Source organism: Lipophrys pholis, assembly GCF_963383615.2.
Source record: "Lipophrys pholis genome assembly, chromosome: 11".
In the NCBI taxonomy this organism is placed as follows: Eukaryota; Metazoa; Chordata; class Actinopteri; order Blenniiformes; family Blenniidae; genus Lipophrys; species Lipophrys pholis.
This window is the reverse complement of record NC_137631.1, coordinates 10,693,781-10,708,739: the sequence shown is the minus strand read 5'-3', so window position 1 is coordinate 10,708,739 and position 14,959 is coordinate 10,693,781. Positions and strand designations below refer to the sequence as shown.

The 14,959-nt window shown below is 43.4% G+C and overlaps 2 protein-coding genes across 2 annotated transcripts; one reads left to right on the top strand and one right to left on the bottom strand.

The window, feature by feature from the left end:
• Positions 1 to 501: 501 nt before the first annotated feature.
• Positions 502 to 1,667, top strand: LOC308116527 (prolactin-like; the record flags this gene model as incomplete). Its single annotated transcript, XM_080474778.1, has 5 exons — positions 502 to 511; positions 602 to 777; positions 872 to 973; positions 1,140 to 1,325; positions 1,458 to 1,667. 5 exons carry the CDS (start codon positions 502 to 504, stop codon positions 1,665 to 1,667), a joined length of 684 nt encoding a protein of 227 aa, XP_080330904.1.
• A 1,211-nt stretch (positions 1,668 to 2,878) lies between these two features.
• Positions 2,879 to 6,319, bottom strand: dbx2 (developing brain homeobox 2; the record flags this gene model as incomplete). The annotated part of the gene is made up of 4 exons (XM_080474777.1): positions 2,879 to 3,064; positions 3,410 to 3,594; positions 5,305 to 5,388; positions 6,049 to 6,319. The coding sequence occupies 4 exons, from the start codon at positions 6,317 to 6,319 to the stop codon at positions 2,879 to 2,881; spliced, it is 726 nt and encodes a 241-aa protein (XP_080330903.1).
• Positions 6,320 to 14,959: the final 8,640 nt, after the last annotated feature.

The window sequence follows — 14,959 nt, the reverse complement described above, 5'->3', positions numbered from 1 at the left end:
TAGCATATAAACATTGTATGACGTTTGTGATGTGAAGCGAAAGCATGAGAAATATAAGGGGATTTTTGTTAGTATTCATTATCCCAACAGTTTCGCAGTTGGATTTTTTTTATTTTTCTTAACTGAAATTAATTCAAAATGACATTTCCATAAATATTGTACAACAAGGTATTGGACAAGGGGGTCAAGCCTCACAATTATATATTTTTTAAATATATCTCCATGTGTAGTCATTACTTTGAATTGGCAAATTGCCATAGGAAGTCTGCAGTGTGAAATACCTTTTCCGGGTGGGTTAGTTTTGTCTGCTCTCGGCTGAGCAGTTATCTGGGCGAAGCATATGACGTGCGTAGAGTATTCCCCCCCCCCCCCCCCCCCCCCCCCACCCCCCCTTACAAACCAATCAGTAACGTCATCATGGCAGCCATTTGCCGTCTACAAAAGTGACTGCCGTGATGAGAGAGCTCTGTTCATCTTCTGGTTCACAACGAGAAAGTGACCATGACAAAAGGTAAGATGGCCAAGATAAATCTCCAGTACTGATGTGTCGTTTCTTACTTTTGCTGTCCTAAAAACTTGTTGTTTTTTTTCCCCCTTTCAGTTTGGCTTGCTGCTGCCCTGGTTTACCTGGCCCTGTGTATGGGGGTCAATTCTGTCCCGATCTGTGCTTTTGGACAGACTGCATGCCATGCACCTTCCCTGGCAGAGCTCTTTGAAAGGCTCATACAACAGTCCTCAAGAATGCATGGCATCTCTAGTGACCTGCACTCTGAATTCGTAAGCCCTTTTTTTCTGTCTTTCTTGCATTTGTCATCTTCAGCAAATCCATTTTTCTGGCACTGATGTCAGTGTGTCCAATGTGTTGAAACAGGAGCAATATTTCCTTCCTAACAAGAACTCTGTTGGAAATCGGAGGTGCCACACATATGGCATAATAACACCAGACGACAAAGAGAACACTCAAAGATTAGGAGTGAGTGTTCATGCTGTTATTTATCGATTTTTTTCCCCACAATTATATGGTTCTATTTTTCTACACATATATACAATACGACTGTATTTCTCTTATTAATAATGGCAAAGTAACTTTTTCGTGGTGCTTCTCCCAAGTTAGTGAAGCGTTCCTTTCTCACACACAGAGAGAACAACTGACAGAAGTGATTCTCAGGCTGCTGGAGGCCTGGAGTGACCCTCTGTCGCAGCTCTACTGGAGCGTGTCTCTGGACCAAAATCAGAACTTCAACCATGACAGCTCCAACAAGGCGCTGGAGATCACGGATATGGTGCAGGAGCTGAGGGGCGGAGTGGCAAAGATGGCCGAGAAGGTAATCTTTCCTCTGCGCTTACTCACTTTACAGATGCATGTGTACTTTTGAAGCTTTTTAAACGCTGCATGATACAGGTGAGACAAATCAATATCCGCCTATACATTCATCATTTTGTCTTCTCACCCTCAGATGAAGCAAGAAGGAGTGTTAAGCAACGCTGTGATTTATGTCGCCCCAGATAGTTTGGTCCCCTCTTCTCCCTCGCCGTTCTATAGACGAGACAAACTCGACTCGATGGACCATCACGACCTGCTGTACTGCTTCCGCAGAGACTCCAACAAAGTCCAGAATTACCTCCAGATTTTGAGGTGCACCACCCTTCCTGAGTTGAACTGCTGATAGACATAGCGAATCCCCATGGGGTTTAGTTAAAATATTCCATAAGAAAGCAACCTGTATTACTTTTTTCTCTTACCAACGCGTTTTGTTTGAAGTGCTCACAATCCCACTGTGTTTGTATTCATTCATCTTGGAACAATTTTGTGTGCTCTTGGTAAATAAACAATTTTATTTTATTTTTTCCGCAACAGGCCAAAAAATGTTTCGAAAAATAAAAAAACTTCAATGGCATACTTGTGTTGCTTTTTTTTTTTTTTTTTGTTAACAGTGGAGCATATTTAGAAATGGTAAATGGAGTACAGTAGGAAATTCATTAAAAGCTCAATGAAATAACATACATTTTACCCAGGTTTCAGGTTAGTGTGAAAAGATTGTAAGTAAAATGTATTCCAGCTTTTTTCTTTTGCATTGAATTCTCTCCGATCTTCAAGTGAATTTATGTCAAAGTATATGCATAATTCAACCTACATGCAGGCAAATTAATTGGTGTTCCACGCTACCTTCTCTGCACAGCTTCTCCATCAGCGCGTTTGTGGAACACATACTCTGTAAAACATTACAGAAAATTTCTGGAGATCGGGTTTATGCCCTTTTTTTTTAACCAGATATATATAAATCAAACCGCAGTCTGCATCGTTTCACCAGGTCTTTAATGTGTCATTTGCTTCAATCTACCGTTAATCACAATAAAAGAAATAAGCTTTTAAAACACTTTATTTACAGTTGACGTATGCATTTAAAGATCATGCAAAAATATTTACAAAATATGCCATGTGAAATTTGACTTCTGAGAGGGTTGTAATTATTTTTGTAGTGTTAATGTAAAGCTTAATGAAACATGAAAAATGAAAAAAAAAATTATTCATTTGTAAATGTCGACAATGAAATGAGTCATTTGAGGTCTTCACTGATTGCAATTGCAATTGAAGCATGGGAATCTTTCCTGGAAAGACATGACAGCGTAATGACCATGAAATTGCCAACTGAAGCCAGAGAAATGCAATAAAATTATTGTCCAAGCAGTTGAACCTAATTACATTTATGACACAACACAATGTGACTTGAATTGAAGGAAAATAATACTAGTGTTGGTCTTCAGAGACAGCGTAATCCACCCCTTCTAATATGTTCCCGGTATTCAAGTCTTTTATTTTTAAAGTTTTTGCTGTGGTGAGAAAATTTGAAATTTGCTTCCCACACATTATGGCCTCTCATGTGTCCCTGCTGCTCTTCTGTGGAGACGCTCCCTCTGTCTTGGCATTTGAGCGAGTCTGTGATGGTTCCTCCTGAGCGAGACCTTGGGCCATGAGCTCGTCCATTGGCGAGCGGATGTTATGAACCTCCTTCTCCTTACAGTTCCTCCACTTCATTCGGCGGTTCTGGAACCAAATCTTTACCTAAAGCAGCAAGAGAATCAGAAGGATTTTTGCGTCACCTGCCAGTTTGTTTTGATCCGTGTTGATAGTACAGTACGTCATAAAATCGCGATCTGCCAATTTGGGATAAAGTTTTGTTCAATCATTCATAATTTTGACTTTCGTGATTCATTGAGTTACGCTTGAGTGTTATTTTCATTATATCCTGTGAAGTATAATTATTCCTTTGAAGGTTGTCTTTGATTATACTGACTATTACCCTCGTGGTGACTATTACAGGATGTTGATATTAGCATTGAGGCAAGATATGTTGGTATTTATTTAAACCTGTTAATTTTTCAGAGACAGTATTACCAACTTTATTACCTGCGACTCCTTGAGACTGAGATCCGCCGCCAGTTTGTTTCTGTCTGTCTTGCTGATGTACTTCTGTCTGCGAAAGGTCCTCTCCAGTTCCTTCCTTTGCTCTTCAGAAAACACAGCCCTCCGGAGGATCCCTCTACGTGTTTTGGGACTTATGTTAGAGGACCACATTTGAATATTTGCTCCTTCTGCAAAGTAAATAAAAACAAATGATTCTTAAACAAAATAGAATGGTAATTATCCCTCTGGCATCATTCTAAAATTGAGGATGGCTTGATCCCAAGCTATATCTCCACTCAAAAGATTTTGCATTCACCTGCGTTTTTCAGCAAGGATGTTTAGCTTTTGTCATATTCACTCCATCACTTCATTTCTGTCTTTTTATTTGCCCGGTTTAACAAACTGGGGGTGACTAAAGAGACTAGAAAGCCATTTCAATTGAGAAAAAGCGATTTGGTGACCTGTGAGGACCAATCCCACGCTGCTTCACTCACAGGTGCACACACAACAAAAGTCAAGTGGAACAATTTATCCTATCCATTCAACGTTGCCTTTTTAATCTGTACGACAAATCTGCACATAGACCACCTCGAGGGAGCACAAAACAGGTTTGGACATGCTTCTCACTTCTCTATTGGCGCTCAATAGCTTTCCTTAAATAGCTGATTACCAGGTCATTCCTGAGCAACGTGTGTGTCTACCCTAGTGGGCCAACTATAGAGCTCTGTGGGACACCAACAATAGAGCAGTTCAATGGAAATGCCATTACTCGATGGTTCAGTGGCCCAACACTAAATCTTTTCTCTTGCAAGTTTGAAGCCAGTTTGTATGTGAAGATGAGCTCGAAAAAGTCTATAAAAGTCACTTTCATTGAATGCTTTATGTCCTAGTCAAGAGGTCTCCAATGGGCAGGAATGAGAGCTGAGGGACAGGAGAAAGGAGGGGGGGGGGGGGGCGTCGAACCAAGCTATTTAGCCACACAATGGGCGGGGGATGTTCCGCGTTCAGCCCACTCCTGCAGAGAAATGGGCCGTTTTTTTTTGTTCGTAGTCGAGTTCATTGCTGCAGTGAAAAATTGCAGTGAGGTCGCGTGTGGATGGTGGAGTGAAAGTGCCAATTGGTTACGGTCACAGTTGGCATTGTTTTGTTGCTGGGCACTGTGGGAAAGTGTCAGCCTACTAAGAGGGCTCCGAGGACATGTAGGATGAGGACTTTCTGATTTGTGTTTTTTTCCACATCTCTTGACAGGCATCATAGGATGCAGCAACTAATAACTTCCAATTGCTGTCTGACAATACCAGAATAAAACAACAGCTTGACTCGATTCTACGAGAGCATGCAACGGTGCAAGTGCTCTGCACCGGTCCACATTGGATTTCAATAAATCACTTTCAAGTGGAAATGCATATCTTAATTTTTTTGGGGGGGGAGAAAAATTTTATATAATATGCCAAATGTTGATGCATTTTTAAAATATAACTTCAAACAGTTACATTCCAAAGCAAAGTTGTAATGTGCTGAGGCAGTTTAAATCTTCGAAAACATTCTTTTTTTTGGACTCAGCAGTGAGAATTCGCATCTGGTAATTATTGTGTAGATATGTCAGAAGACAAGATGTTTATTAGCTCTGCATATTTGCGCTGGTAAACGTGGTGTATTTGCAAGTACAAAACAGAGGCGGGGGGGGGGGGCTCTGGGACTCTTAAAAAGCCTGGCAACCCACCCCTCCTTCCCGTCCTAAACAGCCGTGAATGGTTATGAATAGAGCTGTGCAGAGTTGAACGGAGAATTAGCTCTTTGGCATTGCATCAGTAATTAGCTGTGGAGAGCATGGGAGACCCTGCTGCTATTGCTTAGAGAGTAGCTGAGGCATTGCTGATGAGGCATAAAACACTCACTGGAGAAGACAGGCGGGGGGCTGGACCCACCGCAGCACGCCAACAGATACTGCGGGCTCTGCAGGAAAACACTGCTCAGCACACCTGCAAACACAGACGGGGGACTGTCACATGTGTGGTCGTGTGAGAGCCAGGTGTGTTGGTTCTGATTCTGGAGGGACTTCAGATGGATCACGGCCCACTCCGGAGGGCATTTGGAAACCTCGCCTGTGTAATTTAGCAAATGGAGTGTAATCGATAGAGGACGATAGAGACAAATCTTGATTGGAGATTCCTCATATTTGTAAACATTTATAAGGGGCATTTAATTTCAATTGACATGGATTGAACAAGTGACTTCTCTTGGATTTGTTTTACAAAAGCTGATAGTGTATATATATTTAAATATATTCTGTCTCTCCTGGTTTTAAAAAATGTGCTTTTACCAAATTTTATTTAACTGTAACTATTGTGTATCTTACTAGTATTTTAAGTTACTTTTACTTAGCCTTCCAGGAATTCACTCCACACTTGACTAAGGCATGCTCACAGTGAAGTAAGCCCTGTGGATATTTTCCAGCCTCCAAATTTAAACATAAGTGAACATAATTCAGATGGGAGAGAAAGAGGCCAAATTAAAACAGTGTTTAGGTGTAAAGGTGCAGCTTAACACAGTTAAAACCTTTGATAGGCTATGCTTGTGTTGGCTTTACAACAAAATAGTTTTATGCATGAGTTTAAAGAAGAAGAAAAAAAAGAGTTTACCTGAGTGTGGTAGAAGTTGTCCCGTTAAGTCTTTCACCTGCTGAGGACTTTGGCTCGGGCTTTGGTAGGCTCCATGCTCGGGGCCCCACGTTCTCCTTGGGCGTTCACATGCCGCTCGTCTCAGGGGTCCACTTGTCGTCCCATCTGGTCGACCTGAAGGTTTCTGCAACAGATTGTCAATAAGAAAGCTCTTTCCCGAGCTGCCAAAGCCTGGTAAAGCGGGAGGAAAGCCGGCCATATTCCTCCTGGTGCAGCTCTGAACTGAGACCATCCCGTTCACACAGTGACCCAAACACTTGAGTTCCTTCTCCAGCAGTCACAGCTCAGTGACACTAAATTCTTCTTTAATCCTTTCCTGAGTGACCAGGCCAACTTCATTAAACTCTGAGGAAAACAAAAGTTCTCCTGCTCTTCCTCTTTTGGGCCTGCAGTTTGCTGCGGGGCTGAGTTGTGATTGGCTGAGAGGCTCTAATGTGCTTCTCAATTCAGATAAGGCTGGGGCCTTTCTGGAGTGGCAGAAGGTGGGTCTGGCTCATTCATTATGTCAACTAGCCTATTAAATGATAGACACCAGAGACAATGAAGTGCTGGCCAAAGTTTAACATGCACCAAACAGTCTTCTCCAGTAGTAAATAGTTTTCTCTTTTCTCCAGCCTCCCTCGCAGCTCCATTGTGCTCCACACAAACCCCTCAGCCGTTCATTTGCAATGAGAATTTTCTTTTTGTTCAATTTCAGAAACTCTTTTTTCTTGGAATCAAAATAATAATATGATTTTATTTTTATTTTTTTAAACCATGTTTTTGTGAAAACCTATGCATGTTAAGTGATCATTGCAATTGGATTGAAAAAAAAAATCTGCAAATTCCAAAGAGCTGAAAATCACTTTTGGTCTTTTTTCTAAAAAAAAAAAGAAGGATTTCTCAATAACTTAGCTTGAAACTGAATAAAAAAAATAAAAAATAAACCTTGAGTGCAATTGTAAGGATTCTGCATTGTTCTCAGTTTTACTTTGTACCTTTCTAATAACATTTACATCTTTATGATCAAATAGTCCTGTGCATCACATGTCAATGACCGCTTTGACATGAAGCTAACGTGCTGTATTATAATGCTATTGTATTGTCGATGTCATGTCATTAATGACATCCGCCAGGAGACAAAAGGAACTTTGCTAACAGTCACCACTTCAGTTTTGGTCACTGTTGCAGTCCATGTTTTACATTCACAGGTGACCTGTGAAAGAGATCCTCATGAGTCTGTGGGCTGCAGACTGAGAAACACCTACATATTAATTAGTTGTAGTATTCCATATGTTGCTGTAAACCATAAAAAAAACCTGAAACACTCACACTTATACGAAGAGCGATGCATATGTGTAATGTTGATATAAACACATCCAGTGACAGGCTTGTGTAACCTTTCACACTGCAACTAATGATCCTCAACATTGTAATAGAAAGTCCAACAAGAGAGGCGACAGGCCTGGAGTTAAGGCACAGTAAACAGGCCTATCCACGCTGGCCGGACGGATTGAGAGTGTGTGTGTGTGTGTGTGTGTGTGTGTGTGTGTGTGTGTGTGTGTGTGTGTGTGTGAGGGGAGGGGAGGGGTAGGGTGGGTTGACTGGGAGCTGCAGTCTGCGCGTGTAGATACCTCATGCTGAGCATGGAAATTGGCCCAGACAGCTCAGTCTATTGTGTGATGGCCAGGGAGCCAAAGGTTGCTTGTAATCAAATTTGAGGTTTTTATTCCTCGGACTGGTGGAGAAGGCATAGCGCTCTGTCACATGATGAGTGTTAGCAAGTCTTCATGCACTAGCCACTTTTGTGTGGCGAGTGTGTGTTAACATGCTCCACATAGAGCCGTCGCTGTGATAGCCCCCCTAAGCTTTTTGTTTGCCGAACAGTCATTTGTTTATATGACAGAGAGGGAACAGCAGGGAGGGCTGGGCTGCTCTCCAGTGCTACTGTATTTTCTTTGGACTGTGAAAGAATTCTCATTGTGCTCACGTCTTGTTTCATGCGTTCCCATTGTGGATATTTGTTTTGCTTATTCAGGCCTCTCTTTCCCTTCTCATAAATTCACCTTCGAGCGTCAAATGAGACTCCAGGAAGTGAAAAGTTGTTATCTGATAATACAACACTTGCTCATGGTGGGTCCGCCGACGGTTTTAGGTAGAACCTGTCGCACAAGACTTTGGCCACACTTTAAAAGGCATTGATAAGAGCATATCATTATTAAGATTCACCACTCTGTAATTAGCCAGATTCCTATAGAGCACTCCAGGAGAGGGAGGTATAATTAGGCTATTCTCAAACGGTAGGTCTTAGAAACACCCTGAAGCAAGTTCATGTGAATTTATTTGATGTCCGTCCCTTTTTAGAAATGGAGGGAAAAAAACAGGGGTCCCTCCTTTCAGATTCCTTACAATGGCTGCGTTGAATGCGAGCATTCTGCAGACTGCCTGAGATCCCCTTTCTCTCTTTTTTAACCCCACTAAAGCTCTTAAAAAGATACTGGCCCATTGCACACGCAATTGATATTCCACCACTCGAACTTAATATCGTGAATGGAGGGCCAGGTTCTATGAATCAGGAGGACAATGCGCTTAGCTTAGCAGCAAACTGGCACTTTGTGTGAGGTGTCTGTGCCCCAGAGGAGGAAGTTTCTAATGTGAGCCTCACAATTGTGTGTCTATAGAGTTCTAATGAGCTTCTGTGTGCCGAGTGAATGGCTGCAGGCCATTCACCATGAGAGCCCAATGAGCCAGCTCACTGCATCCATTCACAATAGGATCCAGGAGGAATGGGAGTGGCCGCGTGGAGCGACTGCACTGCCGGAGCAGTCTATAAAAGTTCAACATACTTATGACCGTGTTTTAAATAAGAGCACATTCATATTAAGCAGGACACATTCGAAACGATCTCAGTTTATCTGCAGTTTAAGCCGCTTTGCAATAAACAGTTTTTCCTTTATTAAAAAGAGCGATTTCTAAAATTATCACATGTGGCACGTGAGCCCACAACCTCGGTACATTGAGGATTTCAGGTATGTAAATGAGTTAATATTTAAAGAGGAATGACCATCATCCTTTTATGATTGAAAAACATTGGACATTGCTTCAGTAGCAGACTGTTGCTAATACTGTTACACCTGATCTAAATACGACTGTGACACAGTGTCAATAAAAGATGACCATCATGAGCTCCACAAAGCTGCTTCTTTATTAATCCAATGACGTTTACAATTGGCTGGCTGGCAAAGTTAATACACAAAGATGTATAAGCTACTAGAAAGGCCACATAACTTTTTTTTTATTATTTCTATTTAGAAAATAAAAAATAAGGGATCACATTTCAACTTTTTTTTTCTCTGCACAACATCACAGTTGGAAATCTGAACTATTATTTTTTAATACTGTAAGGCAGCCTTCAGTCAACTGAAGTGTGTCCGTCAGAAGTTTGTGTCCTATATTGTGATTTCCCGAAGAAATCGTGAGGCACAATGGTGACACTGTCTGTCTGACCTCAGTATTGCTCCACTGTGACAGGGCAGTTGCAATTCACTGTCCTACGCACAAGATGGCACTGAGAGAACGAAAAACCAACATTGTTTGAGTCACGTTTTGCCTTCCTATGTGTGATACTCACAAAATGTGTTTTGTTTATTATTACTGTCTAAAACAATTAAATACATCTTCAATAGAAGGAAAATAATCAGCCTGCAAGACAGCAACACAATTGACATGCTGTACCACCAAATGGACACTGGGTGGCAGCACCCTCCAGCAGCGTCACTCGGGGACCCTTGGCGAGCCGCCGAGCAAGTTGGGTTCATACTCCGGTTGAATGGAAAATGAACAGCTGTGTCCCTGCGTCGCTGATTTCATTACAACTTTTTCATTATTTACAGGTTGGTTACTCACACGCTGTGTTATTACAAATGTTAATAAGTTAATATGAATCCGCGGTGATGTGTTTTCTGTAAGCTAAATGTAGGTAATATGTAAGCATTTGAGTCTGTCTGTATACACCTCAGGAAATGGCGGCCGCCGTCCGATTCGACTGTTTTCTTTAGTTTATTTCTTTCGGCTCCACGACATTTGTGGGTTATTTCTCTGTGTGTGGCGCAGTGTTCAAGGGGTAGTAAGTTGGTGTTGCCGTTCAGATCAGGGTGAGCTACTGCTGGGGCCTCGTTTGGCAGCGCACAGGTTAATAACAGACGAAAGGTACACTTCAGTGCATTGGTTTTGGCGCCAATTTATGAGGCAGCCATCTTTATGATTATAGTTGCGTTCGGATTGTGGTAATGTAATACATTGTAGCTGCAAAGGGAATTTATTCTGTTGTATAAAGTGAACTCTTGCAAAATGTAGTTATAACAGTAATACTCTTGATGAGAAGACAGAGGTTTAAGGGAAGAAAGTGAAGACATGATTGATGAGAGACAGAAAATGTGATCTAAAGAGAAAATGTGTGTTTTGGTTTCATGCTACTTTTGATAAGTTATTGTTTAAGAAAATATGTCAGGAGACATTTACTGTCTGAAGACAGATCTATGAAGGATGCATTACTTCATGTTATCCAAGTGTGGATATAACTTGTGCTTCAATACAAAGCAAACAAAATAATTCACAAATGCAGTTATAGTGTTAAAATAAAGATGTGAATAAAGATATACTCCGGTTGAATGGAAAATGAACAGCTGTGTCCCTGCGTCGCTGATTTCATTACAACTTTTTCATTATTTACAGTGAACACCCATCAACGGGTTATCTATACATCTGCCAGCGGAGACCTAGCCGGGACCCGCTACAGATTCTTGGGGGCTCGTCCGGGATTCTTCGGCACCACCTATGGGATCGGGAGCCGAGTTGTGACTACGCTGACCAGCAACTAGGAGGGAGGAGTGCATCATCCAGCCGCCAACCAGCAGCCCTGTCCAGCCGAACTGCGCCAGCCGTGAGGGAGACGAGGAGCCAACATGTCGAGTGGTGAGAGGAAGAGCCTAGTGTGGGACATTAGGAAGAGCCTGCTCACCCTGTCAGCTGAAGAGCTTCTTCGGGTCGCCAGAGCGGTGGACCCAGTGTCGGATGAGGACGAATCAGAGCTTGTCGAGGAGGACCAGGAGGGATGCTACGATCACATTAACTCGTTTATGTACAGTAAGCGGTTACTGGAAACAGAGGACGAGGGTATGGTTCAGTTGCTGATGTTAAAAGATGCTATTGATGATGTAGTGAAATGTCGGGAGGACGAAATGTTAGTGTTAACTGGAAAGGGTGATTCTGAGCTACACACGGGGCAGAGTGTTTACAAGCTTGGTGACCAGGTTGATTTTCCTGATGGTTCGGTTATCATCCAAACACATCCTGAAATCACCACAGACACTCACAGTCGAATTCGCCACCCTCCTATTTCAGTCAGTACTGCATCACCTAGGGATATTGTGATACCAGATTCAGACTCAGTTAAGACCAAAAAGTTAAACGCACCTGATACAATGAACGCTGATTTGCTTAAAGCTCTTGCTAGCTACGAAGAGCTTAGTAAGACGCTCATACAGTACATACCAACGCAGGCTTTGCCACCACAGACCCATACTCCCTCGTCTTCATCTCTGCAAAGTCAACCAAGCAGAAACCCACCAGGGGAGCTCTCCTCTCAGTCGGCTTGTGAGGGGATGGTGTCCTTAAGGGAACTCAGTTACCTTCCCCGGAGAGAGTTCAAAGTGCAAGGGGGTCAGGTAGGTGATCAATCCTCAGACATCAGCTACAACAATGTTTGCAGGCAACTTGATGATGGCATCAGAGAAGGTTTTTCAGACTCAGAGATTGTCCGTGGTGTGCTCAAAATCATAAGACCGGGCATATTCAAGGAGATGTTGATAAACAAAGATGACATGACAGTGACTGAACTCAAGGGATTTCTCCAGACCCACCTGAGAGAAAAAAACAGCACAGAGCTGTTCCAAGAGTTGATGTGTACAAAACAGGATGAGAACGAGACACCACAACAATTTCTCTATCGCTTGATTGGTTTAAAACAGCGCATCCTATTGACCTCAAGATTGACTGACACTGACATTAAATACTCTGCAGCTACAGTACAAGATGTTTTCCTGCACACGGTGTACCAAGGCTTTGGACACAAACATACGGACATACGGAGAGAGCTCAAACCTTTGTTGACAGACAGTGGGATCACTGATGAGATGATTCTTCGTCATGTGATGAAAATCACCCGTGAAGAAAATGAGAGAATGAAAAGACTTGGCTCTTCCCGCCGACAGACTGTAACAAATGCGCACAGTGCACAACTCGAACCTGATTTGGGAAAGGGACCTAGTACCAGGTCGGAGAGTGTTGAGTCCAAGTCAAAACAAACAAAACCAGATCCCCTGAGAGACCTTACGACCAAAGTAGAGGAGCTTACCAGAATGGTTGAGACCATCCAGAAACAAAATCAACAACTAACCCACAATGGGCGCCAGTACAGTGAAAGTAGGACCAAATCTCAACGTGGAAAACCCTATGGTTGTCCAAGCTGTGTGGAACAAGGCAGGCAAGACTGTAAGCACTGTTTCATATGTGGGGAGGACGGACACCGTGCAGCAGGCTGTCTAAAACGACCAAAGAGACAGGGAAACTCCAACCGGCCACTGGAGAGGGACATCTAGTGACCGAGCCTGAAAAGAAGTCCCAATCAGAAAGTGAAAAAAATGACAAAACACGCCCTTTCTCACTCTCAACCCCAGTAATAGCAAGCACACAAAGTCATTACAAACAAGTATCTCAGCTCCCTCCCCAATCACCACGTGTGGCTAAAGCTGGAGCTATTGCTAGCTTGATTGGGAAACAGGCCCTTGTTCAGAGTTATCTAAATGGCTTAGCAGTCACTTCTTTGCTCGACTCTGGGTCACAAGTCAGTATAGTTAGCCGTGCCTGGAAAAATGAGTACGTACCTGACCTCAGTACTCACCCAGTTTCAGAGATCTTAGGGGAGGAGGAACTGAAAGTTATTGCAGCAAATGGTGGTCTCATTCCATATGATGGGTGGGTAGCTATTACAGTGAACTTACCAGGGAATTTGGACCCCAATCTGTCCATTAGTGTCCCATTCCTCATCAGCAGCTACCCCATAGATAGACCATTGATTGGCTTTAATGTTTTGGAAGTGCTAATTTGTGGACAACCAGAGAGGCTAACGCCAGTCCTTGCTAGCCTTCTTAGCAAGGCTATATCTGTTCCAAATGAGACAGCCGAAGCTCTCGTCAGCTTTATTCAGACAGCAAGGTCAGTCATGCAGCAGGTACGCTTAAGAACAGGTGCCAAGGATATTGTACTCCCAGCTGGTCAAGTGTCGTGGGTGAAGTGTCGGATTCCGTCCCAAATGGATGCCTCTACCCGGTTAGTGTTGTTCGAGACAGATGAGGACAGCCAACTGTCTGCACAGTGGGATGCAGGGACAGGTTTGTTTGAAATCCAGAACCCAACAAAGCCCTATGTCACCATTCCAGTTGGTAACAACACCAACCATGACATTACAATACAACGTAAAACAGCCCTAGGAATTCTCCAGCATGTTGAAAATGTTGTGGAGGCTGATATTCTGGACAAATCACAGCCTGCAGTGACTGCCTGCCAGGTCACCACCACTCAGATCAGCAACTCAGATCCACCTCTGTGGCACCCACCTGTAAACCTCGATCATCTTGAGGAAGAACAGCAGGAGGTTGCGAGAAAGATGCTTCATGAGGAGTCAAACGCCTTTGCAAGGGATGGGAATGACCTTGGCTGTATCCCAAATCTACAAATGGTGATCAACCTAAAAGACGACGTTCCTGTGCAGAGAGCGTACACATCCATTCCCAAACCATTATTTAAAGAAGTTAAAGACTACATTCAAGACCTTCTGGTAAAGGGTTGGATCGTGAAATCTAGGTCTTCCTATTCAGCTCCAGTTGTATGTGTGAGGAAGAAAGACGGCACTCTTCGTCTTTGCATAGATTATCGTCTCCTAAACCAAAGAACCGTGCCAGACAGACACCCACTGCCGCGAATACAGGATTTGATAGACACGCTAGGTGGATATTCAATGTTCAGTATACTTGACCAAGGGAAAGCTTACCACCAGGGATTTATGGAAGAAGGATCACGCCATCTCACTGCCTTCATAACCCCCTGGGGGTTGTACGAATGGGTTAGGATCCCATTCGGACTTTCTAATGCACCTGCAGCTTTTCAGAGGAGCATGGAGGAGATGCTGGGCTCTCTGCGAGACGAGTACTGCATTCCGTACCTGGATGACCTACTATGTTTCTCCAAATCCTTCAGTGACCATGTGGAGGTGATTCGCAAGGTCCTCAAAGCGCTGCAGACCCATGGGGTGAAACTACGGGCGGAAAAGTGTGGGATGTTCCAGAAAGAGGTTCGCTATGTGGGACGCTTGGTGTCGGCTGAGGGAGTTCGAATTGACCCCAGAGACCTCGAGGCAGTGATGGCTTTAAAAACCAAAACACCCCAAACAGTTGGTGACCTCCGACGGGTTCTCGGCTTCCTGAGTTATTACCGCTCCTACATACAGGACTTTGCTAAAATAGCAACACCATTGTATGAGCTGCTCCAAGTCAAGTCCTCCATGCCCCAACCCCCTCTACGTCACTGTAAGTCTAAGGGTCCGCAACTTCCGTCCAAAACACCTATCAAGTGGGAGACGGATCACCAAAGAACCTTGGAAAGGCTTGTCAGTATGCTGATCAAACCCCCAGTCCTCGCATACCCCAACTTTGAGGAACCATTCGTCCTACACACAGATGCCTCCGAGAAAGGGCTGGGCGCAATCCTCTATCAGCGACAGTGTGGAAAAATGCGAGTCATTGGGTATGGATCACGAACTCTGACACCTGCAGAA